The following is a 26,334-nucleotide window of genomic DNA, read 5'->3' on the forward strand; positions in this document are numbered from 1 at the left end:
CCCAGCATCACAGGGGGTCATCTGAAGAACCTGAATCCCAGAAATGCTGGTGACTTGCTCAAGGTTAAACGAGTAGTTAGGTATCACAGTTAGGATTCGAACCCAGGATATCCGACAGGCTGCATATATTCTTGTCACTATACCTCACTGCCTCTCACTGGGAGCCTCCAGAACACAAACTGTGCTTGGACCAGCCAAATTGGATGCTAAAGGACCAGGTCATTGATAGGATTCGAGGCTATCTCCCTGGGAAGGATAATTTAGTTCAAGGCTTCATTTTACATGAAAGGAAACCGAGCCTTAGAGGAGGAAAGTAAGAGGCTTAAGAAAGACAACTCTGAGGGAAGAAAGAATAAGCTAAGTGGTCCCTTGCTTTTTTCATATTCTGTCTGAATGCCCAGTCCCTTTTCCTCCACCTATGCAAATCCCAGATTCTCAAAGTTGGAAGTGATCTCAGAGGGACATGAAAAGGTCAAAAATCCTAATCTAGAATTCCTTCTACAATTTCTCTAAGAGTAGTTTGAATTTCCCCGAAAAGGGGTCATTTACTTTCCAAAGTGGGCCATTTCAATTTACAGGAATAGAAAGTAAGCCCCTAATTTCACTGATATAGGGAACTCTTTCTACCAGTACAGTCTGGCACCTTCTCAGGGTCACATGCCCAATTTGGGAAGTACATACCATATCTTTATTGTCCCACACAAAGGAAGGATAGATCAGTGGAGGAGGAGGAGGAGGAGCCTGGAAATACATCAATAGGAACTCTAAATTATCAGATTTAGAGAGTGATGTGAAACTGTAATGGTTTAGATCAGGGCTGTCCAACCTTACTTTTAAAAGTTTTTATTGAAACAATAGACAATATATTTTGATTTGCCATTTTAGGGACAGCTCTGCAGTAGGCTTTGTATACTGAAGCATTTAGTAAATGCTGGTTGCCATATAAAATTGCCCTGCTGGTTGCATGTGGTCCATGGGTACATTTTGGACAGCCCTGGTTTAGATTATTAAGAATTATTAAGAACTTTTCCCCTACACTGAGTCCAAATCTGCCTCTCTGCAATTCTTCCTCCTGCATTGTTTCTGAGAAGAAATAATCCAATTCTCTTCCAAAGGCCAACTCTTCAGCTACTTGAAGATAGGATGTTTTCCCCAAGACATTTCTTCTTTACTTAAGTTAAAGAATCCCAGCTCTTTCTAACAATCTTCACATGGCATGGTCTCACAACAACTTCTCCAGCCCTGGTCACCCCTATTTGGATTCTCTCCAACAAGTCAAATACATCCTGAAATATGACACTTCAAACTGTGAACTCAGTACTTATATGTAGTCTCACTACAGCAAAGTAGAGTGAGAACCAAAATTGGACATAATCCTTAGGGCAAAGTAGTGTGAGTGACATCTTCTTAATCCTCACAATGTAGCCTAAGATGATGTCTTTTTTTTTTTTTTTGGCAAACACGAGAAGCTAAAAGCCCCAAATATTTTACAATTAAATTTTATTTTAATTAACAAAAATTGATTTTTCTCTCCCTCCCATATCCTCCCATCAAAGCAGGGGAAACAAAACCCTTGTAACAAATTTCCATATTGGTTATTTCCAAAAAAATATGTCTTATTTTGCACTTGAGTATGTGACCTGAAGGGAGATGGGGCAGTAAGTTTTATCATCAGTCCTTTGGAATTGTGATTGATCATTTCATCAATCAGACCTTTTAAATCTTTCAAAGTTGGGGTGGTTAGGTGGTACAGTGGATAGAGCACTGGCCCTGGAGTCAGGAGTGCCTAAGTTCAAATCCGTCCTCAGACCCTTAATAATTACCTAGCTGTGTGGCTTTGGGCAAGCCACTTAACCCCATTGCCTTGCAAAAAAAAAAAAAAAACACCCAATAAATCTTCCAAAGTTGCTTGTTTTTACAATGTTGTTGTAATTGTATAAATCATTCTCTCTTTGAATCATTTCATACAAGTCTTCCCAGGTTTCACTGAAACCAAACTTCATTTTTTCATGAAAGCCCCACATCTTTTTTTCAAGTTGTGGTTTCACCACTGCTATTTTGCATTTGTGAAGTTCATTTAAAATACATACACACATGTGGAAGACTTGACATCCATCCCATCACAAGAATGATGATTAGAGTCCTAGACTGGGAATCTGGGTTTGAATCCAGCCCCTGGCACTGACAAGTTATGTGACAATGAGCAAATGACTGAAATTTCTCCCAACTTCAGTCTCTTCATCTATGAGAATGGAACACATGTCCAGTAGTATTGGTAGTGCCCCAGTCTAGCAGATCCAGGCCTGATGATCTCTGTTGCAACCTCTACAAACTTTAAAACACTATCAGCTACTATGATAACATGGTAATAACTCTGTAGATATATTACATTTCACCTTATTTAGAGTTCATCAGTTTAATGTCACCTTTTTATATTCTCTTTCTACATGATTGCTATCACTCCCAACTTTGTATTGTCTACAAATTTAATATAAGCATGCTTTCTAGGCATTCATCCAAATCGGTGATTAAAGGGCATGAGGCCAAAGAGAAATCCCTAGAACATTCATCTAGACACCTGTCTTTTAATGGCTATTTTTTGAGTCTAGTCTCCCTGTCCCTTCAGGGTCAAATTCAGGTTTCATTTTCCTTTGTGGAATCTTCACTTTTGTAGTCTTTACTGCCCTTTACTACTTATGTTGGAAAGAACCCTGGTTCTGAAGTCAAAGGGCCAGGGTTCAATTCTTCTCTGATATCTGATGAGGTGACTTTTGCCGTTTCATTTCTGGTACTATGAACTCCTAAAGCACTTACCAGGTTTGGTATTTTGCTGATTTGTGTATGCTATCCATGTTGTTAGATGGACAGATCACTGAGTTCATTATGACACATGTCTTGGATAGTCCTGCCAATGTATGGTAGGTAAGGCTAAGATTTGAATAAGAGAATGGGTTGGGTCATGGGTGTAAAATTGCACAATGAAAATAACCCCAGATGTTTCAATGCCATGAAGAAACATTTCTAGCCATGCTTCATGGCTGCAAAGCTCAGAACATGGTCCTAATGGCCAAAGGCTCCAAGATGTGGGTAGCCCAAAGGGCAATGGAAAGATTGAAATGAGTATAGTGAGGTTATTATGGGTACTCTACAAGGACTGCACTGTGAAAAATGGTACCCAACACACTAGACTGGGGAAGAAGGAAGCAACTTTAACCTATCTGGCTAACTTGCTCTTATTTCTCACACACAACATTCCATTATCAAACTCTATACCATTAGGCAAGTTGGGTCCCATGTCTGGCATGCTCTCCCTCCTCAGTTTTCTCTCTTAGAATCCTTCACTCCCTTCAAAGCCCAGTTTGTGTCACCTCCTGGGCAAGGTCCATCCTGAATTCTTCCCTTCCTCAATCCAAATATGCAATAATATATATAATACACACAGATCTGCATGTATATATAGATATATGATTCTTATCTATGAATTTCTTGTTCTCTGTTAAATTACATATATATATGTATATAGAAACATATTGTAATTGTATATCTGTGGACACTTAATTCCCCCAAATTACATATATATCTGTATATACAAATATGGTAATTAATCTGTGTTCCCCCAAATTAATGTATATGTATATATAGACATTGTAGTTATTTATATCCTTTGCTCCCCCTCAAATTCATATATATATGTATATATATATCTTGTAATTAATCTGTGTACATTTTGTTCCCCCTTTATATATATGCATATGTAGATAATTGTGAATACTTATCTGTATGCACTCTGTTGCCTCCAAATTATATATATGTATAAATATTCATATTGTAAATACTTATTTGTGTACAATTTATGCCCCTCCCCCCTGCCCTACCATCCCACTAGGGTGAAACTCCTTGAGAGCAGGGAATATTTCAAGTTTTTTTTTCTTCATATTATTCTAAGTAACTATCAGAGTGCCTGCCTGGCACAGAACGGTCACTTAATAAATACTTGTTGAATCAATAATGTAGCTGCATAGTTAGTTATGAAATATATTAAAAGGGTGAGAGGCAATCCTCCAGCATACTAAGTGGATAAATGGAGGTTTTTTGGAAGGCTGTGGACCAGAGTCAACCAAGAGGAGATGATATGGACAGGTTTCCCTCTGCTCTGTTGAGAAACTGCACAGGATGAACAGCCCATGGAACGCTTCAAGTTTTCTGGTGTCTATATCTTATCTCCCTAGTAGTTATACAAGTTTCTTGGAATGAGGGAGAATGCCTTTTGCTTTTCTTGTTTCCATCCTATCCATTTCCCAAGGTCTTTATCCACAATAATCTGAAATTTCTATTCAGTTTAAGAATGTTTATGAATTAGAGAATGAAGTTCAGGTCCTGGGCAACTGAGGGGAAGCACCTCCGTGGGCCGTTTTCTAAGAGAAATAGGTCTAATTTATGCAAGAGCTGACCTCTATGGGATCACATTCCCCTACCCTTCCCACCTCTAGGGCTTTGGGAGATGGGTGCTGAGAGGGATTCAAGAAAAAATGCTCCCACCCTACCCCTTGCCCCCATTTTGTGGAAAGGCATTCAGAAGAAACCTGTTCACCATCATAAGAAGGCTACAAGTACAACTTGGCTCTATCGTGCTAGTTCAGGTGTTTATTCTGGGACCATTGCCATGGTTCCACAAGGCTTCTGGTCACCAGGCTTCTTCTGTGCTATGCACTACAGTACTTGTGGGGTCTTCAAGTCCCCCACATATATATACATGAGCTCCTTCAAGGGATAGCTGGATCCTGAAAAGCCTGTCCTCCAGCCCAAACAAAACCTGGGGATCCTGGCTCCTGTGATGTCCTTTCCCTGAGCTCCCCAAGACCCTTTCCCACTCCTGAGGCAGGACAAAGAACCAAGCATCCAGGCAACATTCATACTGACCTAAGTGGGTTGGGGGCATGACCCCTGTCCACTGCCCCAGCCCCATAAACAGGGGGTGGTAAAAGCTCTGGTCAGCTGCCAGCGGCTGACCAGGGCACAGAGGCAGAGAAGCAAGGGGGGGGGGGAGACATGGAAACTGTTTCCAGCAAGGAGGGAAGGTGAAAGAAGTCTGAGCTGAGCAGAGGAAGGCAGAGTTCAAAGGAAAGGATTGGTGCCTGCCTGAGAAGGGGTGTTCAAGGGTCCCACTGAACCAGACATAGGGAGCAGGGGTTGGGGCAAAGTCCCAGGCAGCTGAGGGAAGGTGCCAGCCTGAGGGAAGACACTGACAGAGGCAGGAAGGGTCACTCCTGTTGGGACACTGCTGAGAGGAAGGGGAAGAGAGGCGCTGTAGGTCATCGAGCCTACAGGAGCACCCATAGGCACTGAGGAGGCCAGACTGGGCCCTGGAGACCCTGTCCGCATCTGGTTGAGAGTTGGCTTGCACTGCTCACTCAAACTGAATGGGTTGGTGGGGGATGGAGCACTGAGACCTGTTGGAGAAGAAAAAACAGATCAGCAAGCTGAGAAGCCTAGCAGTTGGGATCTGAGGCAGAGAAATTGTAGACTAGATTTGGATTTAATGGGGGGGGTCAGAGGGTCAGATGGAAGGGAAGGTCATATATTGGCACAGATAACATGAGTAGAGTGGGAACCAAGACTCTGGTTTTCCAGGGAGGTAAGGGAAAAGCTGAGATATAAGTAGGGTGAGGTGACTGGAGTGTTTCCTCAGGGTGCTGAAACTGAAAAGATGCTGAGTTCTTCCCCACTTTCTTGACACCCCCCCCACCTCTCGTGTCCCATGTCCCAGGTGTCAACATCTCAAAGTATGAATCTGGGGGAAGAGGGTAACAGAATGACTGGAGAGAGAAATGGGGAGAGAGGAAAAGGAAGCATCATCTCTCTACTCTACCTGAAAGGAATGGATTCCTTGTCTTGGTAGCTTGTGGGGCCACCACTAGAGAATCAAGGTTGACCAAGGAGGAGGCTGAAGGTCCCAGGAAAGACTCAGGGGTCTGACAGGTTCGGCCATCTTTGCCTGCTTGAGTCAATGCCCCACCAAGTCCTCCCAGATCAAAAGCATCTGATTCCTTTGTGCCATTTTGCTTGGAACTAGGGAGAGGGTCTCCAAAGAGGTCCAGTTCTGAAAAAAATGAGGGGGACTCAGATGTCAGGGTAGGGTGGGGAAGAGATAGCAGAACCACTGAGTCAAGGATTTAGGGATGGTTCAATCCCCTTAGTCTATATTTGAAAAAACTCGGACCATGCCAGCTTAAGTGACTTGTCTCTTTACCATCATACTAAGTTGCTGTTCAGTTGTTTTAGTCGAGCCTGACTCTTTGTGACCCCACTTGGGGTCTTCTTGGCAAAGATACTGGAGTGATTTGCCATTTCCTTTTCCCGCTCATTTTACAGATGAGAAACTGAAACAAACAAGGTTAAGTGGTTTGTCCAGTGTCACACAGCTAGGAAGTCTGAGGTCTGTGTCCTCCTGATGCCAGGGCTACTGCTCTATCCACTTCAGCCCTAGCTGCCCCTCCATTTTTAATATTTTGCAGAGAGGTGTGTATATATATATATATATATATATATATATAATACATATATAAATATATTCTATTCACTTCACCATCAAACTGCTCCCTCAGTATTTTACAACAAAGGTTTACAAAGCCCTTTACATATAATATCTCATTTGATTTTCATAACAACCTGTGAGTAGGTGCTGCTATTCTCATTTTATAGATGAGAAAATTGAGGTTGAGTGCCAGAGCCCTGGTTTAAATCCAGATCCTCTGACTCTAAATCTATCACAGAACAATGTCTCCAATAATGGAAGGGAGGGGAGTGTCTGGGATCAGGGGGTCAGGGTGAGCTCAGAGATTACTAGGCCAGCTCTGGGCAAGGAGAGGAGCCCACCAGTCTCTCGTATCCAAGTTATCTGGACCCACCCATCAGGGCCTCATCCCCCCCAATCCCATTCCTTCATTTCCCAGAGTCCTCTCATTACCACCACCACACACACCCAGTGGCTCCCCTTTAGCTTACCAGGGCTGCTAGATCGCATGGAGGGGAGGACCTGGACACTCTCAGACCCCTCTCTGGCCTCTGTTGATTCTGGAAGTTTGGCAAATAAGTCAAAGGCTGAATCACCTAGAGCTGCTGTTGTGAGGGAGGGACAGATGGACAGATAGGGAGGAAGAGGACAAATGGGTCTGCACCCTTCCAAAAGATGAATGAGGTAATTCTCCTTCCTGGGTATGGGAATAAGATCTGTCCTGGAGAACACTCAATCTGTACCCTATCTTCCAGGTTCCTCACCCACTCACTGAAAGCAGAGCTAGTCTCTAGGATTAGGGATGGAGCTACTTCCCACCTCATCCCACTTCCCACCTTTAGACTGGATGGTTTGGGTGGACAATAAGCTTTCACTTACTAGGTGTGTTGGGGGTGTCCAAGGTAGCTCCCCAGGGGTCTGTTCCTGTGCCAGAAGATTTGTGGTGGGGGGAATCCTTCACCCAAGGCTCCATGGAAAGGGGTGGCCCAGATGTCTGTCTCCAGGGCTCTGAAGATGAAAGCACTGAGGGCAAGTCCCAAGGCTGGCTTCGGGACAGAGGATCTCCAGAGGGGGCTGGAGACCAAGGGTCTGCAGAGGGTCCCCAAGAAGAACCAGTAGGTTCTACAGTTGGCCTGAGACCTAAAATGAGAACAGTACTGACACACCATCATTGTCTATCCCTGCCCCCAGCTACTTTTCTCCACTCCAGATATCATCTCTCTCTCTCTCTCTCTCTCTCTCTCTCTCTCTCTCTCTCTCTCTCTCTCTCTCCCCTCATTATTCTCCTGGTCACCTTCCTTATCCTTATCAGAAAGGACATGGTAACCAATTCATGGATGAAGAAATTAGATGAGAAGTCTGAAGTCTTCTGTTTCCCTTCTGATCACTTAGATTCCTAACAGGAAGGGGGGAGGAAGGAAGACAAGGAAAACAGAGAGAGAGAGAGAGAGAGAGAGAGAGAGAGAGAGAGAGAGCAAGAAGAGGAAAATGGGGAGAGATCTATCCAGAGACCAGCTATGGAAGGAGGGATTATCACTAGGTTCCAGGAGGTTGGGGTATGTGTGTCTCTTTCAGGGTCTGATCATCCCACCTGGGATATCCCATGGGTCAGCAGAACTGTGTGTAGAGGGTGCAGCTGGTCCTGGTCCAAAAATATCAGCAAGATCCAGGATGGAAGACTAAAAAAGAAGGAAAGTGAAGAAACATTTGAACACTGAAGCGTGGGAGCACTTGGCTCTAGTTGGGGGCAGAGCAACAAAACATCAGCCTCTCTTATTCATTCATTTCTACTATTTTGTTAAATACCTTTACCATACCTTCTGGTGGAATGAATACCTCACAACCCTTTCCTGTCCTAACCTCTCTGTTTCCATCCTTTCCCTTCCCATCAGCAGGGGAAGGCAGGACAGTCAACATAGGTCATAGGTCATAGATCCTAGAGCTAGAAGAAATCACTTAGTCTAACCAACTCATTTTTTAAGAAGGAAAACTGAGACCCAGAGAGGGAAAATAACTTGCCCTAACAAATCCAGGGTATCCACTATGACATGAACAGTCTTGACTCTAAGACTCTCACCCTTCATTATATGCATCACTCCCTTTCATGTTTCTATCTTCCAGTCAAACTAACCTTCCTGTTGGTCCATACATATATTTCCAGCCTCCATGTCCTTACACAGATGATCTATCCATCCCCTGGGCTTGGAAAGTACTGCCTCCAACTCTAGAATCTCATTTGCTTCAAAATCCACCTCCTATATGAAGCCTTTCCTGATCCCCCCCACTCTCACAAACTGCTGGCACTTCTTCCTCCAATACAAAGCACACCGACACACAATACCCAGACACAGACACACACAGACACACACACACACACACACGTGTGTGTGTGTGTGTGTGTGTGTGTATGTGTGTGTATAAATAATGTCAATGTACATACATCTATCTGGAAGCAAAAAGGGTAAAGTGATTTGTCCAGGGTCACACAGCTAGTAAGTGTCTGAGATCAGATTTGAATTTATATCCTTTGATGTCAGGGTTGGTGTCCTATCCACAGCTCCACCTAGCTACCCCTGCATTTTAAAAAATATTTTTCAAAAATCTGCACACATAGGTACATAGCTGTGTGTTGTTACCCTTATGAGGGCAGGGACTCTCCTTTTTTTGTTTGTTTTTATATCCCTAGGGCATAGCACCCAATAGAAATTCATTAAATGCTTATTGATCTCCTAGGATCATCTATGGGCAGATTTAGTGCTTTAGGGAAAGTCTTAGCATGAACCCCCTATCTTAACATTTTTATCTGAGGGAAGAATCTGGTTTAAATAAGCATCCAAGTTGGTCTTAAGGGGAGAAGATTCACAAAAAATTCTAGTTCAATCAGAGGTAATCTTGCAGAGAGGTCATTGTTATGAGGTAGGCAGCCTTGTTAGTATGTATGGAAACACCACCCCTCCCCAAACCTTCTACTGACAGATATTTTTTTTCCACCTACTCTTCTCTTGATTGCCATCAACCCAATCCAATGGTATCAACTGACATAAATATCAGGGCTAGAATAGAGCTCAATGGTCATCTAGGTACAACCTTCTCATTTTACAAGGGAAGACATCAAGAGGCCCAGAGGGGCCAGTGTTTAAGGTTACACATTGAACAGAACCTGGACTAGGGCCCTTCTCCATTAGTCCCTAGCTAATATAGCACCCTTGAGCCTGGATGAAGCCTGGGGCAACCAACTCTTTTGTACCCCTCGGGTCCCTTTGGCATGTCCCCCAGGACTTTCATAGTTCTTTGTCCCTCAATTCCTTATCTCCCACCCCCCAGCATTCCTCCCCTCCATGGAAGTTCCCTCCATCCCTTCACAAACCTGGCTGGTTTTCAGTTTCTCTCCTTTTTCCTCCTCTCTTTCGGGGTCCTGGTCCCGGCGACCAGGACCCCCAGCACCTCTGGGTAAGGGGGAGTCATTTCCCCTCCAGGACCTCACCTCCTGCAGTTGGGACAGATTGGTGGTGGAGCAGGGGGAGCAGACCAGATAAGTCTGGGTGCCATGGGGACCCTGGGACCCAGGGCCCTAGACCCCAGGGCAGCCAATGCTAGGCTAAGGAGAACACTCAGCTCCCAAAAGGATCCACCAGGAGCCTGCAGACACCAAGAGAAAGCCAGGGTGGGATGGGGAGGCAGGGAGGGAAGCAGGGAAGATCCAGGCTGGGTGACAAAGTGGTTAGGGAGCCAGATGGAGCCAGAAGGAGCTGCAGAGAGGAGCCCTGTTAGTGCCCACCAGCACCAGCACCAGAACCAGCACCAGCCCCAGAGGAGGATCTGGCGGCTCCACTACCTTCTCATGCTCCTGCTGGCTCAGACGCAGAGCCAGCTGCAGCTGCAGATCCTCGTCCCTGTGGGAGGCTGGAGGGACCGGCTGCTGGGGATGAAGGAGAAGACAGTGAAGTGGGCGCTCCCCTGGGCAGCTCAACTCACCTGCCCCCACCCTTCCACTTCTCAGTCTAGGGCAAAGGGGTTGAAGGGAATGGGCAGAGAGAGAGAGAGAAAGGACAGAGGAGAGGAGATCTGGGAGGAGAAAGCAGAAAGGAGGCAGGATAGTGGTAGGGCCAATGGGGCTGGGGGAGGAGAAGGAAAAGAGATGGGACAGAGTGGGAGATGGGACAAAAGGATAAAGGGCAGATAGGATAGGAAATATGATGTCCAGGGAATCTGGAGAGGGGAGAGAAAAAAAGATGGGCAGTGAAGGGAAATGGAACAGGGATGGTAGAGGGGAAAATAGCCTTAGGAGACAGAGGGGACTTGAGATAGACAGTATTAGGGGAGAGGGAAATTGGGAAAGGGAAGAAAAATAGGGGCAGTTGGGCTACAATCCTGTGACATCAACTGCTCAAGCCCCAAGCTAATGGAAAAGGGGAAAAAGTGTATTTGCACATTATTTTGCATACATTTACAAGTTTTATGCATCAAAATATTCCCTTCCCATCCCTTAAATCTTCTACTTTCAGTGGAGTGCATCTGAACCCTTGCTGGGTGAAGGTGGGTGGCCCAGGTTAGGTAAAAGGTCACTACACCCTGAACTTGGATGTACTCAGCTTTGTAGGTGAGGTCTGCAAAGAGAATGTGAAGCCTTGGGATGGGGGAGGGGAGGAAAAGCCCCACAAAAGTTGCTGAAGTTGCCTCCCCCCATGGCCTTCTTTTGGGAGGATATGCCAGAGTCAGGGGAAGTCTATTGCCAATGGAGGCACTCCCAGTGCATCTCCTTCTGTCCCTACAGGTTTGTCTCCATGAGTCCTTTAGGGGCATGATGACAGGCAGAGAGAAGCTTGCAGAGACAAGCAAGCATGAGGTTGCCAGGTCCCTAACCCTGAGAGACTCAATAGAAGAGAGGGAGGACCAAGTCCTTCAGTCCTTTAGCCTTTCAAAGTGTCTTTAGCTCATTTTCTTCAAGAAAAATCTTTAAGTTTTTTTTTTTAAGCAGAAGCAATTGGGGACCTTCATTGGGCATATTTGGTATTAGGGGCATGGGAGTGGGGCTATTCCAATCTAGAAAACACATGGACCTATCTTGGTTCCATCTGTGACATTACCCTGTCTGGCAATAACAACATAGTGGCCTCAGGACTCTTACGCTGGGCCTCCTCCTACAAAGCTTTCTGGCTACATCTGCCAGAGAGGGGATGGTCTTACCGTTTTAGGGTAGAGCCTCACTCTCATGGCGCTTAGCTCCCCTTCATATACACATAAAATCCTTTTGACCCCATGATAACATTACCTTCTCAGCCTCCTCTCGGCTCATGGCCAGTGCCAGCTGCAGCTGTAGCTCCTCCTCTCCTGTGGTCTGGGGTCTGGCTTGTTCCAGGTCAGAGGTGAATCGAGGAGATGAGGATGAGGCTGAAAGAGAGAAGGAAGGTTTCAACTCCCCAGATTCTTGTTATATTCAAAATGTTCAGGGTACAGCTTGAAACAAGTAGAGGCCTGAATTGGGGTAAGTGAGGGAGCCCCCATAGTGTCAGGCTTGAAGTCAAGTGAGAATCCCACCTCCTACATTTATTAGTTTTGTGATCACCAGTAAGTCACTTCATCTCTGTGCCTGACTTAGCTCATTTGTAAAATAGAGTTAACATTGGTAGTCCCTACCATGGGGCAGCAAGTTAGGTGGTAGAGTGGATAAAACCAGATCCTGAAGTCATGAAGAATCACTCATCTTCCTGAGTTCAAATCTGGCCTCAGACACTTACTAGAGGTGTGACCCTAGGTTAGTCACTCAACCCTATTTGCCTCAGTTTCTTCATTTATAAAATAAGCTAAAGAAAGAAATGGCAAACTACTCTAATTTCTTTGTCAAGAAAAACCCAAACTCACAGAGTCAGATGTTACTGAAATGACTGAATAAAAACAGAAGTACCTACCTCAGACAGCTGATATGAGAATCAAAGTTAAAAGTGGATCAAAAGTACTATATAGATGTCCCCTATTATAATGTTATTGTTATCTTTCTGGGTAGAACTTTCAATAGGAAAAAAAATTTGAAAGAAGTTGTTATCCTGATATTATTCTTATATATTCAGTGTTCCACAAATAATTAGGCAGGTGAACAAAATGACTGACTTGTATAATTGACTGAGAGTTGAGGTATAAGTTTATCCTCTGTAGAAAGCATCTTCAAATCAATTCTAGTAACAGATTGGATGTCAGGGATGATCTGTGCCTCATCCTGGTCCCACATGGTTTTCAGTTAGCTTTCTATGTTTTAAAAGATTTTTCTTCCCTGTAATTTAGAGAGCATGAGTATGACATAATGTTATCCATTAAAAACATTGTTCTTAAATTTTTATGAATCAATGTTAGTTGCTGGTGCTTGGGAGTAACCGTTCTGTTTGTAAGAATGTGCCAAGGTCAGTATAATTTATTAGTTGATTTCTCAACATATTTTGTTTCTCAACAAACCTCTTTTGGAGATTTGAATTTATAGAATGGATATTTGTTGTCTGTTAAAAAATAAAATGTCCTTGAATTTATATTCACACTCAGAGGTTGGTCCCATTGGGCCACTGGGACTTTGAGTTCAACTGGTAGATCTTTGTGACATCACCTATTTAAAAATAACTCATGAGCCCCAACTGGTGTGATTTCCCCTTTAACAGGCAAAATTAACTCTGTTTATAGAAGTGAAGACAAAATTAACCTAAAGTGATGGCATTTACTAAAGTGGAATAGCAAGAATATTTACAAAACTTCCCCACCTGTGTGCACTTTCCCACAAATCTACATTTCAACTTTTGGAAGGATGAGCACAGAGCACTCTGGTGTTAAGGCACACATATAGAGAATACATATAGCCAAGCAGCCAAGTCAATTTGTGCTGGGTAGATTACACCACTCCAACTTAAGGCTCAGCCACAGTCCTCTGCTGGGTTCTTTGGAAAGGACCAGGCACCTACTACTGGTAGTAACTTTGCTCTCTTGCAATTCTGAGACAGGTTACCTATCAGGAACAATTTTTAGTTTTTATCTTGAACTGACTCCAATTACTGGTTTGGGTGACTCCCTCAGAGCTAGTAGTTCTACTAGATACCAAAATTGAAGTAGAGAGGGGAAAGGGAAAGAGGAAGACACTCCTTCCTCCCCTCAGTGATTCCCTCTCAAGAGCTGAGTTCTTCCACTTGAAGTGACAAATTATCTTTTAAGCTAGTTCATCTTTCTTCAGCCAATGGAGTTACTCTTTTCCATTCCATTCAGACAAAGATACTCATATTTTGTAAAGGTATTACTAGATGCTAAATCCCTTTTCATCTGTGATAACATGAACTGGGAGGGGGGGGACAAATCCCCCCTTTACAATAGAATAAAAGTATACTTCTGGTGTATAATTCTAGCCTCCTGGCTATAACCTTCTAGGTAGCCAGAAGATGATAAATTCTTGCAACTTTAGTAATATTTTGCCATTTCTAGCAATGCATTATATAATCTTCATTGCTCAATACACCTTAAGAGCAACTTCCTCTAATTTTTCAAGTCTATGATCTGATCCTGAATCACATGTACAAACCCCTTTCTAACAATAAACACTTCTGACTCAGTCATTTCTCTTACACTGCTTTGTCAACATTATTCTAGCCACCAGGTCATGGCTTGCTAGGTATTTGGTAGGTGCTTTTTTTTTTAACCATTGGCAAGGACTATTTCCTTAAATGAGTGATATTAGTTAAGTTATAGTTTCACCTTTTTGTAATTTCTGCAATGGCAATGAAGACAAATTGTACTAACACCATTCTACTCCTCTGTTTCTGAAAACCAATCCCTATTATCATTTGGCCAATTTTCTGATGCTTCTTTGAGCCTTTGTCTGAAGTAGCTGGCAGGGTTCAAGGTCCAGTAGTTTATAAAGGGCCTTTATATTCTATTTTGGAGGGAAACCACTTTTGGTTGCATTTGACAAATCCATTGGTGAATACTTGATATAAGCCTTTATTTACTATTGTTCAGTGACATGACATCTGCTTGTTTTTTTTTGTTTGTTTGTTTTTTGCAAGGCAACAGGGTTAAGTGATCTGCCCAAAGTCAAACAGCTAGGTAATTATTAAGTGTCTGAGATCAGGTTTGAACTCAGGTCCTCCTGACTCCAGGGCCAGTGCTCTATCCACTGTGCCACCTAGCCACCTCGACATCTGCTTGTTCTAAAAATGCTTTTGTTGGTTTGTAGGTTTGAGGTTTCTGACAATTTCTCATTGGTCTAAGAATGTCTATCAATCCTCTTTCTCCAGTGTTTTTGGTTTTTGTTTCTGATGAGGAAGTGTTATCTTCAATAACTTTGTCTTAAAGAGTTAAACCCTAGGTTTCATTGATATAGTATGGGCTTTTGTGGGGGGGGATACTTTTCAAATCTGTTATGTTAATATAAAGTACATATTAAGACTGATAATGAAGAATTGTTAATTACTTCAAATATATTCTTTCCATTCAAGTGTTGATTTCAGAATGCCAGTGAATCTCTTAATATATTCAGCTATAGCTTTCTTTTGGATATCTTTATGCTTGATGAATTGTTCCTTTTGTTGATATTATTGCAATTATTATTTCCAGGAAGACATGGTGGTATAGTAGAAAAACTATCAGACTAGCAGGCAGAAGACTTGGAATCTAGTTCTAACACTACCCATGTGTCTGTGAGCTAATGAGTTATCCTGATCTCAGTTTCATCTTTGAGTTGGAGGAAGATAGTATCTTGCTCTTTGTGATTCCATTTGGAGTTTTTTTGGCAGAAATACTGGAGTGATTTACCATTTCCTTCTCTAGTTCATTTTACAGATGAGGAAACTGAGGCAAATAGGTGAAGTGCCTTGTCACATAGCCAGTAAGTATCCTTTTATATGTGTCCTCAGTCCTATTCCCTCTTCTTTTCCAGCATATTGCCCCCACAATCATTCCCCTTTGCTGAACTTCAATACCTATCTACTGGTTCCTCCCTGCTGCCTATAAACATCGTTGTCTTCCCCATTCTTTAAAAAAAACCTTCACTAGATTCTTCTTTGCTCACCAGCTATTGTTCTGTATTCTTTCTTAGCCAAACTCCCTGAAAATGCTGCATACACATATATAACCTATATCAAATTACTTACCATCTTAGGGAGAAGGGAGGTCAAGGAGGGAGGAAGAAAATATGGAACTTGAAATTTTATTTTCAAAAGAATGCTAAATTTATCTTCATATATATAAATGGAAAAAATAAAATTCTTTTTTTTTAAAAAAAAAAACCCATATACATACTGGTCATCTGAACATCTCTTGACTTTTTTCTAAACCTTCTGCAATCTAGCTTCCAAACTTAGCAACCAACGGGAGATTCTCTCTTTCTCAAGTCACTTAATTGCCAGATATAATGTCCTGTTTTTAATCCTCAACCTCTCTGAGGCATCTGACACTGTTAATCTCCTCTTCTTTGCCTCTCTAGGGTCTGTGATCTGGCTCTCTCCTAGTTCTCCTACCTATAAGCCCACTTCATTTCAAAGGATATACCATAAGGTTCAGTCCTGAGTCTTTTCTCTATTTTTTTTTTCACTTGAAGACTTCACCAACTCCCAAAGGTTTAATTATTATCTTTATCTGGATCATTTGCAAATCTATCTATCCAACCCTAATATCTCTCCTGAGCTGCTGTTCTGCATTATCAACTACTTGCTAGACATTCCTGAGTGTCCTATAGGCATCTCAAATATTATTATATTTCCTCCTAATCCACCTTTATGAATTTCTAGTCACCTGGATTTACAGTCTTGATGTTAATCCTCAACTCCTCACTCTCACTCACCCCACAAATCCAACCAGTTGCCAAATCCTGCAGTTTCTCTTTCACCTTAAGTACCACTATCTGCATGTAGTCTTTTCTGATTCTTTCTAACCCTCATCACCCAGGATCTTTCAACCTAAGATGACCCTTTCTCTGCTTTATCTGTATGGTTTTGGTTTATTCCCCATTATTAGGATTTAAGTTCCTTGAAGGCAGGGACTTCTGTCTTGGTCTACCTAGAGACAAGCATAGGATGTGGCATAAAGCAAGTTTCATGACTGATGAAAATGCCTTGATATATTTCAACAAAGATTCTACCCCCATTTTACATATGAAGAAAGTAAGGCTCAGAAAAGTTGAATATTATACCCGAAGATCATAAAACTATCAGATCAACTACAGGTCTTTTTTAAAAACTTTTTGTCTTTTAAAATTCTATGTGGGGCAACTAGGTGGCTCAGTGGATAGAACACTAGTTCCTGGAGTCAGGAGGACCTAAGTTCAAATCTGACCTCAGATACTTTATAATTACCTAGTTGTGTGACCATGGTCAAGTCATTTAACCACATTGCCTTAAATAAATAAGAAATAAATTTTTTTTAATTCCATGTATTGTGTTCTATACTATACCACAGCTATGTGTAATTAATTATGTCTGTAGCTGTGATTTCCTTGATATTTTCTACAAGGATTCAGATTACCCACTCACCTGCAGCTTTATGTCATAAGTTGTCTATGGTCAAAATATACATCAGAGGTAAAACTTAAACCCAAGTCTTGCTGACACCAAAGCCTCTTCCTGTTATATGTGATTATTATTTAAAATGGATGTTTTCACAATGGCATTTTCAACCCACTGGAGAGCCCCAGAATTCATAGAAAAGGGAAATCAATTTAGTGGGACACCTGGATATAGAATGAGCTGTTTGCAGGTCCCAATATTCTTGTTTCTTCTTCTGCCCTTGAAAGAAACTTCTAGTCTCTTTTCTTTGCTCCCTTCCTTCCCTCCCCCCCTCCACCCCTTCCATGTAGCTAAGGACAGAGAAACAAAAATTAAGAGCTGCTGGTTGGGACAGGTGGCTGACACCAGGACTTTCTCAGTATTGCCTTCTGTCACCAATAAGCTACAGCTTCTCAAGCTGGGAGTGCCAGAAACAGAGCTGGGACATTTCCTGAGAAGGCGCCATGGCAGCTGAGGCTCCAGGATGGAGACTCTGGGTAGAAGGCTAGACTGAGATGTGACCAGGCAGACCAGTGACCAGAAGAAAATGGCTTTAGAGTTACCAAGAAATTGTAGACATTGGTGAGAACAGACTAAGAGACTAGATCCAGACCTACTCAGTGCTTTCCCAGTTCTCCATGGTTGGGCAGAGTTACTCCTGGAGCGGGGGTGGGGGTGGGGGGGAAATCTAAACACAAAATCCCTTCCCTTTCCTATCATATACAGGCTGGAAGGATATTTATAAGAGGTGAAAATGAATGGGTGAGGTACTCTATGAGTGGGGACACTTGGCAGTTGTATGGTGATTTATTTAATCATTTTGCTGTTCTTATTCTTGTTATTTTTAAAATTGGGTTTCCTTAACTTGCCCAGGTTGGAAGGGGAGCAGCCACTGATGGGATGATCCCATTGCTGATCATCGAAGAAATTCCGGCTTACTCGGTTTCTGACATGGGTCATTTGCTCCTCTTTAGACAGTCAGTGGTAGTGTCTGCTCCCAGGGGTCTATTATTTGAGGGCCAGACAGTATAGACACATCATCAGTTTTAGCTCAAACTCCTAAGCTCAAGCAATCCATCAACCTTCACCTCCAGATGTGCACCACCATGCTGGGCTACTTGACTACATTTAAATAAATCATGTGATCACAATACGAACTGCTTAAGTAATATACATATATATATATATATATATATATATATATATATAATATATATAAAGAGAGAGAGAGAGAGAGAGAGAGAGAGAGAGAGAGAGAGAGAGAGAGAGATTGAGGTCAATTGAAGCAAATCTCAACGGCAAGGGATAGAGATTCCATAATTCTCACATTCCAAGTGACAATCCATTTTCTCTTCTTTTCTTCTAGATAGAATTTTGAAAAAAACAGCTACCAAGAGTGAATAAACCTGTCCAGTCAAGAAGTCAAGGAAGAGATCTCTCATATAAACTGAAAAAACCAACTTCCCTCTCTCTGATTCCATGGTTGGAGCAGAGTGCCACCTAATGGAAAGATTACATAATATAGCCACCTTCCTGGTTAATTAATTAGTTAATGGACAACTTGCTCTTGTGTTGGACTATAGGAGAGCATGTTCAAGCCAGGTTTGGACTATTGCCACTCCATCCATCTCCTGGGTCAACAATTAATTCTACATGTAGCTGGTGTCACTGTCACATCCTGCCCCCCCCCCCAGAGTAGAAGCTTGACCTCATTCCAAGGTTTTCTCCTCCCCATCCCATCTCCTTGCCAAGCCTGACCCCTCACTCACAGTTGTAGGAAGAAGGGGATCCTCTGGTCCGGCTGAACTCATCCCCATAGTGGGAGGACCGGCGACCATAGCTTAGCTGCCCGCTGCCAATGCCAGAGCCCTCTAGGGCCATGCGCTCCTTTGTCTTGAGAGCATGCGTCCGTTCCTGCTTTAGTCGTTCCTCATCCTTTAGCAGCCCCATCACCTGCTTGACCTTCTCCCGAATGTTGATGCCCTGATCTTTGCCATCCCGATCTATGTATTGGAAGTCCTTGAGGGTCTGAATCGTGTAGAGGTTCTCTCGACACTGGTGAGCCACTTTATCAGAGCCAGTCTTCAGCAAATAGTCCAAGAGGGTCAGAGCCTTATATACATGGCGCCAATTCTTCCCACTGTCATTGAGTCGTCTCCAGATCATGCCCATGACCTCAGCAAAGGCCACAGTGTTGAAAGTCAGGTCAGCAATCTCTGACATGAGAGAACTTGGAGGGCCCCAGGGATCATTGCTGGTTGCTTCACGTACTTTAATTTCTGCTTCTGAATAATTGTGCACAATATTCTTCACCTGCCGTCTCAGAGCTGAGGTCGTCATGGCTGGGGGCACTGGGGATGTCCCCTCCCCCAGCCAGAAAGGAAACACTGAGGGTAAGGGATCAATGTTCGCAGCCTCTGGCCCCAAGAATTCTGTGGTCAGTGTGCTGGTCTCAGTAGGAAAGGGATGGTTGTTGTGGAGGGCTCTTCATGGATCTGAAAAAAGTGTAAAATGATGGTCAGGACTCTTAGGGACAATGTCCCTATAGTGAGTTTTCATCTACAACTACTCTTTTTTTGGGGAAGGGAGGTGTGGAGAAAACTTGGGGTTAAGTGACCTGCCCAGGGTCACACAACTAGTAAGTGAACTGGGGTCCTCCTAACTCTAGGATGGGTGATCTATCCACCTAGCTGCCCAGAGTTTGAACTCGGAGTTTCTAGCTTCAATTACTATATTTCTTCAACTCCATCAGAGATAGTTAAATGTAATGGTTGATTATTGATTCCCCCCCACCCTCAGCACAGAGTACTTAATTTGGAAAAAGTTCTCATTTCAGAGTCCTCCCCCCCACCCCCCCCACTCCAAGTCTCTCCTTCCTTTTTCTATTTTTTCATTATTGTTCCAATTACATGCAAAGATAGTTGTCAACATTCATTTTTTTGTTACGATTTTGAGTTTCACATTTTTCTCCTCTTTGTCAGTGAGTAATTTGATATAGGTTACACATGTGTAACTATGTTAAACCTAGCTTTCACTTTGCCAGATTCTGCTCATCCTTCAAGATGGAGCCCACATCTCATTCCACAAAGTCTTCCCCAACTTCTCAAGCTTAAACTGACCTTTCCCTTCTCTAAACTCCTTCAAGCCTTATCTTGGGTACCCAGACAGGTCAGCATGTAATCATTCTCTGGTTGCTTCATTATGTTAGTCTAGTCCTCTTCCCCCATTCCCGACCCCACTCTGTAGTCCCAAGAAACTATCACCTCCTTGAAAGCAGGGACAGCGTCATCAGTATCCTCAGCTGTTTTCCTTTTAGGTCTTCCCTATAGGGCTGGGCACAAAGTAAATGCTTAACAGTCAAAGATTATTAGGGCCAGAAGGGATCTAGTCCAACCCACTCATTTTAAAGCTGAAGAAACAGAGGCTCAGAAAGGGGAAGTAGCTTGGCCAAGGTCACCCAGCTAATTAGTGGCAGAACATGGCCTGAAACTGAGGCTTCAACTTCTTCACCTCACTACCTCTCTCACATTAGAAAATAAGCTGAGGATCATAAATGATAGTGCTGAAAGGGACCTTAGACATCATCTGGTCTGACCTCTCTTTTTACAGATGGACATGGTGGTCTTTGAGAAGCAAAATGACTTGCCCAAGGTCATACAGGTAAATGGTAAAACTAGTTTTCTAACCAAATCTCAATATTTGTTGATGAATAATCTTTGATATACTTGATGCTCCAGAATGATAGTTCTCAACCTGAAGTTCATGCAATTCATTGGGAGGAAAAAATCACATCTTCATTTTCATTAATATTTATAACCCTGTATATTTTATTTAATTCATTTAGAAACACTCTTATGTAATATGCTCAGAAACTTCAGAAGGCTGATCAAAGGGTCTGTGTTACAAGAGATGTTAAGTGTCTAAGTTCTCTATATCATCCCAAGGAATAGACCTGGAAAGGGCAACCTGGATCCCAAAGAGAAAATATATAATTCGAATCCCAACTATATTCTGATGTGGTCCTGTTGGACCATTCTCATAGGAGTTAAGAGCTGGAAAGCACTTTAGAGGTCATCTAGTCCAACACCCCACCCTTTGTGTTGATAGATAAAGAAAATGAGACCCACAGAGGGGGAATGATTTGCCAAAGTAATACAGAGAGTTGGGATTCAAACTCAAGTTCTTGGACTTTAAATCCAATCCCTTTCATTATACAATGTGGAAGATCTCACTTCTCTAAAACACACACACACACACACACACACACACACACACACACACACACACACTCCTCCAAGTGGTTCTCAAATAAAAATAGGAGCCCACTTCCATTAAAAGGAGGCTATTCTGGAACTTTGATGGGTTAGTATGGACGCTTCTTACAATATCCCCTCAAGCTCCAATAGATGGACTCAGTCCCCTATCTCAACAACCATCATGAAAACATTCCTGATTATAGTCATGACTGGTCCCCCTGCAGCTTTCCTACTGGTCCAGTAGGCAGGTGACTGCAGGTGAATTGCCTAGGTTTTCCCCAGTATTGACCACCCACTGGATCTGCTCCCCAACCCTGACCCCCACCAACTTCACTCTTGCCTTCTTCTCTCCAACCTCTAGCACAGCTCCCTCGATCCCCAGACCTGACCTTGAGGTTCCAGAAGAATCCCACTGGGTTCACATCCACCTCTTCCTGACCCCAGTCAATCACCAAGGGGGTTCAATAGATACTGGACTGGTGAAGCAGGAACTGTGTCCTTGGGGAGGGAAGCAGGGGGGGTGGTTTCTGAGGGGAAGCTCAGCTGCTACAACTTGTCCTATTCCCTCCCTCCCCCCACTGTGGGTGACTCAGAAGCAGCCTGTCCTCACCTCCCAGCTGGGCGGATGGGATGGTGGAATAAATATGGGAAAACATTTTATACTAAAACCCGCCCCCAAAATGCACGCAACTGCTGAGGGCCATCGATGAGAACCAGTCAAGCCAGTTGGGCATCATAGCTCCACCAAGGAGCCCAGCCTGTGGCAGGGCCACCCTCACCCTCCTGCCCCAGGTGCTGGGCCATGCCTGGGGAGGAAGCAAGCCCAGACTGGACTTGGGGGACTTCTCTTTCAACTAGCTTTGCTCAGGAAATGCCAAAAGGATACCTGCTTAGCCTCAGGAGGAGAAAGGCAGCCTGGGAGTACAGCTGAGTCTTTCCCAAGTCCCCCCCCCCAAAAAAAAGAAGCCCTCCCCAGAAGAATGAGATAGTGTCATATCTAAAAGAGATAGTCTCCATTCACCTTTACTGGGGGAGGGTAGAAAGAAAGGGAAGTTAGGGGGAAGGGTACCTGGGTCCTTTCCTCATATTCCTCCACTTCTGAGAAGTTTAAAAGGCTCAGTATTATACGGATAGAAGAGAGGATGCCAGTGTAGCAGAGAGAAAAAAAATGAGACAGAAAGATGAAGGCAAGGAGGGAGGAAGGGAGGAAGGGAGAGAGGGAGGGAGAAGAAAGCTGGGAGTGCTGCCAGTAGTGTTAAAAGCAAAGAGTTTTATCGAACACAATATGCTCAAGAATAAAGGGGAGTGAAATAGAAACCAAGCAGCCGATAAGGCAGCAGCAGTAGCACCAGCCAGTCTTGTATGGAATTACTGCAGTGACCTTGAGCCAGGGCTTGTTAGGTGGAGAGGACACAACCCAGCACCCAGGCTTCTTGGCACAGATGGGGTGGAGGAGGGCACAAGAGTGAGAGAAAGAGTTCAGGCACAGGGTGAGAACAGGGCAGGTACAAGCCATGAGCAGAATAGGAGAGGGTCAGGGACATGTTGGGGTGGGAAGGGGAAGTATCCAGAGGAAAGATGGATGGGGAGGGGGGAGAGTAACAGCCAAGGCATAGTGTCCAAGAACTAGAAGGAAAAATGAGAGACAGTTTTGGGGTGGGGGTGGTTAGGCTATCATTCCTACCAAGATTTCCCAAGGTCAGAAGGTAACCAGGGAGAGCCTGAAAGTGGGGACAGGGGAAATGATGAATAAAAAGTTTAAAAAATCCCAAAATCAACCTAAACTATCTCATCATCCCAAATTGACCTTGAGCCTTCTTTAGTGTGTAACTCAGACTGGTGTGGGCCGCACTCTCAGCATTAGGCCTTTTTGCCTCCCAGATCCCTCCAAGTTATTTTCCACTTTGAACATAATCAATCAGTATTAATTAAACACCCACCATGGACCAGAAGAGCTAATGTCAGATCAGTGAAAATGATGTGATTGGGGGGGGGGGGGGGGAGAAGAAAGGTCACAGCTTTCTACACCACAGGAAGGATGGGGAGACTTTGCTGCTTGAGTGGCTTAGAAACACATTGTTCAGGGGTGAGTGAGCAGAGTGTGGAGCAAGCAACTTGAAGAAGCTTCTGAACTGGACCCCCAGCACTGGGGCTGGTGATGGTATAGCCAGCCTTCTGAGAGATGCAAAGCCAGGAGCCCCATTGCCTCAGTCACTCCATCTTGGGACTCCAGCCCTGAGCCCCAACTCCCAGCCCTGCCAGGTTAGGACTAGCCACATTTTGAGTAGTGTTTATACCCTACCTTCCTCTTACCTATTTGTGGAAGGGTTAGCAGTGGGGGCACAATTCTGAGCTTAGGGGTATCTCTCCTGGAGCCCTCCTTGTCCTCCAAAGGGAGACAGCAGTGCTTACCTTTGGTGCAGCCTCCCCTATAAGTAGCAGTGGCAGCAGTAGTAGCGGCGGCGGCAGCAGCAGCGTTGGGAGGCTCAGCTCAGCCCAGGAGCCAGAGACTAGGCTCTGCAGTGACCTGCCAGTCCCAGCAGGTTGGGAACAGGACAGCCCCAGTGTTTTCAGATCCATCCACTACTGACCTCCAGAAATTTACCCTGCCCAGAAGGGGCAGACTCCTCCATATCAGAATGCCAACAGGGGTCCCAAGGTATCCGAAACTGGGGAACAGCTCTGCTTCCTATACCCGGTGGGAAAGTTGCTCGGCTGGCTGGGCAGGTCTGCCTCAGCAGTAACAGGACACAGGAGGAATCAGCAGGGCTCATTAACCCCTTCCTGCCTACGAGGCACCACCACATTCTCTACTTGCCTGCTGTCCCACAGAGAGCAGTGCAGATCTGGGCACAGCTTCCTGGAGAGCCCACAGTGGGGAAACACATTAACCTTTTGCTGGCCACTCCACTAATGCAGACCCTTTTAGGCTGGTCAGCTCTTCTGGTATAGGGGAAAAAAGAATCACAAACCTGGCAAGGTGACAGTACTCAGGCACTTTGATGTTGAGCTCCTGAGGCCTGGGTTCAGAGGAGCTAAGATTGTGTCCCCAAGAAAACTTAAGAGAGTACCCTTTGGATACTGACCTAATATTTTAAAAGATACCTACCTGGCTTGGAAGATGAAGGAATCCAGGAAGTCCAGGAACCAATTAAATTCAATGAATCTTTATTAATCACCTACCAAGTGCTTTTGGCATGATGGTAGGCCCCAGAAGTAGACAAAAATTAATCAATCCCTACCTTCAAGGAGCTTATATTCTGCCAGATAAATCATGTCAAATCACCTCCAGTTTGGGCTTTGGTAACAGCTGCTATCATTTTACACTGTACATTAAGGGTGGCACAAATATTAACATTCTAGCCATACAACTACCCAGGTAAATGGATGATTAGACAGAGGATAGATAGAGTTAGATTATAGTTGAAATAGATACAGATATCACTAACCTTACTTTAAAGATAAGAGGAATGAGGGAGGGAGCAAAGGAAGAAAAAGGAGGAAAGGAAGGAGAAAGCAAGAAAGGAAGAGAGGAGGAAGAATTTAAGTGCTTACTATGTCCAAGGCAGTTTACAAATATCTTACTTGATCCTCACAGCAACCCTGTGAAGGAGGGGCTATTAATCATTTCACAGATGAGGAAATTGAGGTTAAAGTGACTTCCCCAGGGTCACATAACTAGTGACTGCAGCAGAATTTGGACTCAGGTAATTCACCCTGTTGCCTCTAATTTTGATTACTAATGATAGAACTACAAATTATGATCCCAGGTTTTGCTATTTCGGCTTGATATAAAGGCTCATGATCTAGTGTATTGACAAACCTGGGTTTATATTCTACCTTGAAATTACTGCTATATACATGGGCAGCTAGGTGGCACAGTGGATACAGTGCCAGGCCTGGAATCAGGAAGATTCATCTTCCTGATTTCAAATCCAGTCTTAGTCATTTACTAGCCATGTGACCTTGGGCAAGTCACTTAACCATTTGCCTCATTTCCTCATCTATCTGTAAAATGAGTGGGTGAAGGGAAAGACAAACTACAGTATCTCTGCCAAAAAAAAACCCTATATGGAGTAAGAGAGGACTGAACAACAACCTGAAGAAGTCACATCATTGTAAAGTGTTATTCTAAACAGTTCTCTAGAAAGTGCCAACCAGCAGTGGCAGGGAGAATTTCCTCACCTGAAAGTTTCCTATATTAAATAAAATCAGAGGTCCGGCCCTTATCCCTATTTCAGTGGCAGTGTCTCAAGAAACTGCCAACACAAACCACATATGGGTCAAGGTGGTGAGAAGGCAAAAGTTTGAAATGAAGGTCGAGGTATCTCCTCTCTCCCCTGCCTACTATGCCTTATACTCAGTTAAACTCATTGTCTAAGTACAAAATCTCTATCTAATAATGTCTTTAGTCCCCTGGAGCTGCTTTGCTACTTTGGCTTGAACCTCATGAAGGAAGGTTCAAGACATCACTATTATTACTCTTACTGATAATTACATGTATGCTTGAAGATCACTTGTGCCATTTTTTCAAAGGACTCTGAGCAGTACCCACATTTCTTCACCTCCTTTTGAGGGACAAAACTGAATTATGCTCAAAATTTTATTGAGAGGAAAATTAAAATTCAGAGACATGATGCAAGTGGAGAGGGGATTTGAATCTAGGACTCCATGTAATATAGTATAATAATAATAATAATAAAAAGTTAACATTGTTATTAAAGATAATACTTTTTAAGATTTACAAAGCATTTTACATATGCCACTTCATTTGATTCCCTAGGGGTTATTATTATCTACATGTTACAGCTGAGGAAACTGAGGCACAGAGAGGCACACACAGTTTGAAGTATCTGACATAGAATTCAAACAAAGGGGTAGCAAGAAGATGACAACTGAGGTCTGTATATGGTCTTGGGGTTTGAAGAGAATGAGTTAGGATGATTGATCCCAATTGGTTTGCGATTCTAAGTATCCCAATTAGGATGGAAAATGATATGACTTAACAAAGATACTCCCTACACACACACACACACACACACACATACAAAATTGA

General features: G+C 43.5%; 1 protein-coding gene across 10 annotated transcripts; it reads right to left on the bottom strand.

Moving 5' to 3' along the window:
* Positions 1-4,624: 4,624 nt before the first annotated feature.
* Positions 4,625-24,020, bottom strand: EPN3 (epsin 3). 10 transcript variants are annotated; one of them, XM_074223737.1, is made up of 11 exons: positions 23,691-24,020; positions 21,668-21,776; positions 18,792-19,517; positions 11,787-11,905; positions 10,350-10,433; positions 9,882-10,001; positions 8,106-8,193; positions 7,394-7,654; positions 7,006-7,119; positions 5,870-6,100; positions 4,625-5,450 (listed from the first exon to the last, which is right to left on the bottom strand). In XM_074223737.1, the coding sequence occupies exons 3-11, from the start codon at positions 19,360-19,362 to the stop codon at positions 5,116-5,118; spliced, it is 1,923 nt and encodes a 640-aa protein (XP_074079838.1). In that variant the 5' UTR covers positions 19,363-19,517; positions 21,668-21,776; positions 23,691-24,020; the 3' UTR covers positions 4,625-5,115. The 10 variants fall into 10 exon arrangements, with proteins under 10 accessions (XP_074079838.1, XP_074079839.1, XP_074079845.1 ...); XM_074223738.1 differs by lacking the exon at positions 23,691-24,020 and adding an exon at positions 22,348-23,212; XM_074223744.1 differs by lacking the exon at positions 21,668-21,776 and having other exon boundaries at positions 7,006-7,116; positions 10,350-10,430.
* Between the last annotated feature and the right edge of the window lie 2,314 nt (positions 24,021-26,334).

This window comes from Macrotis lagotis, chromosome 2 (genome assembly GCF_037893015.1).
Source record: "Macrotis lagotis isolate mMagLag1 chromosome 2, bilby.v1.9.chrom.fasta, whole genome shotgun sequence".
Lineage (NCBI taxonomy): Eukaryota > Metazoa > Chordata > Mammalia > Peramelemorphia > Peramelidae > Macrotis > Macrotis lagotis.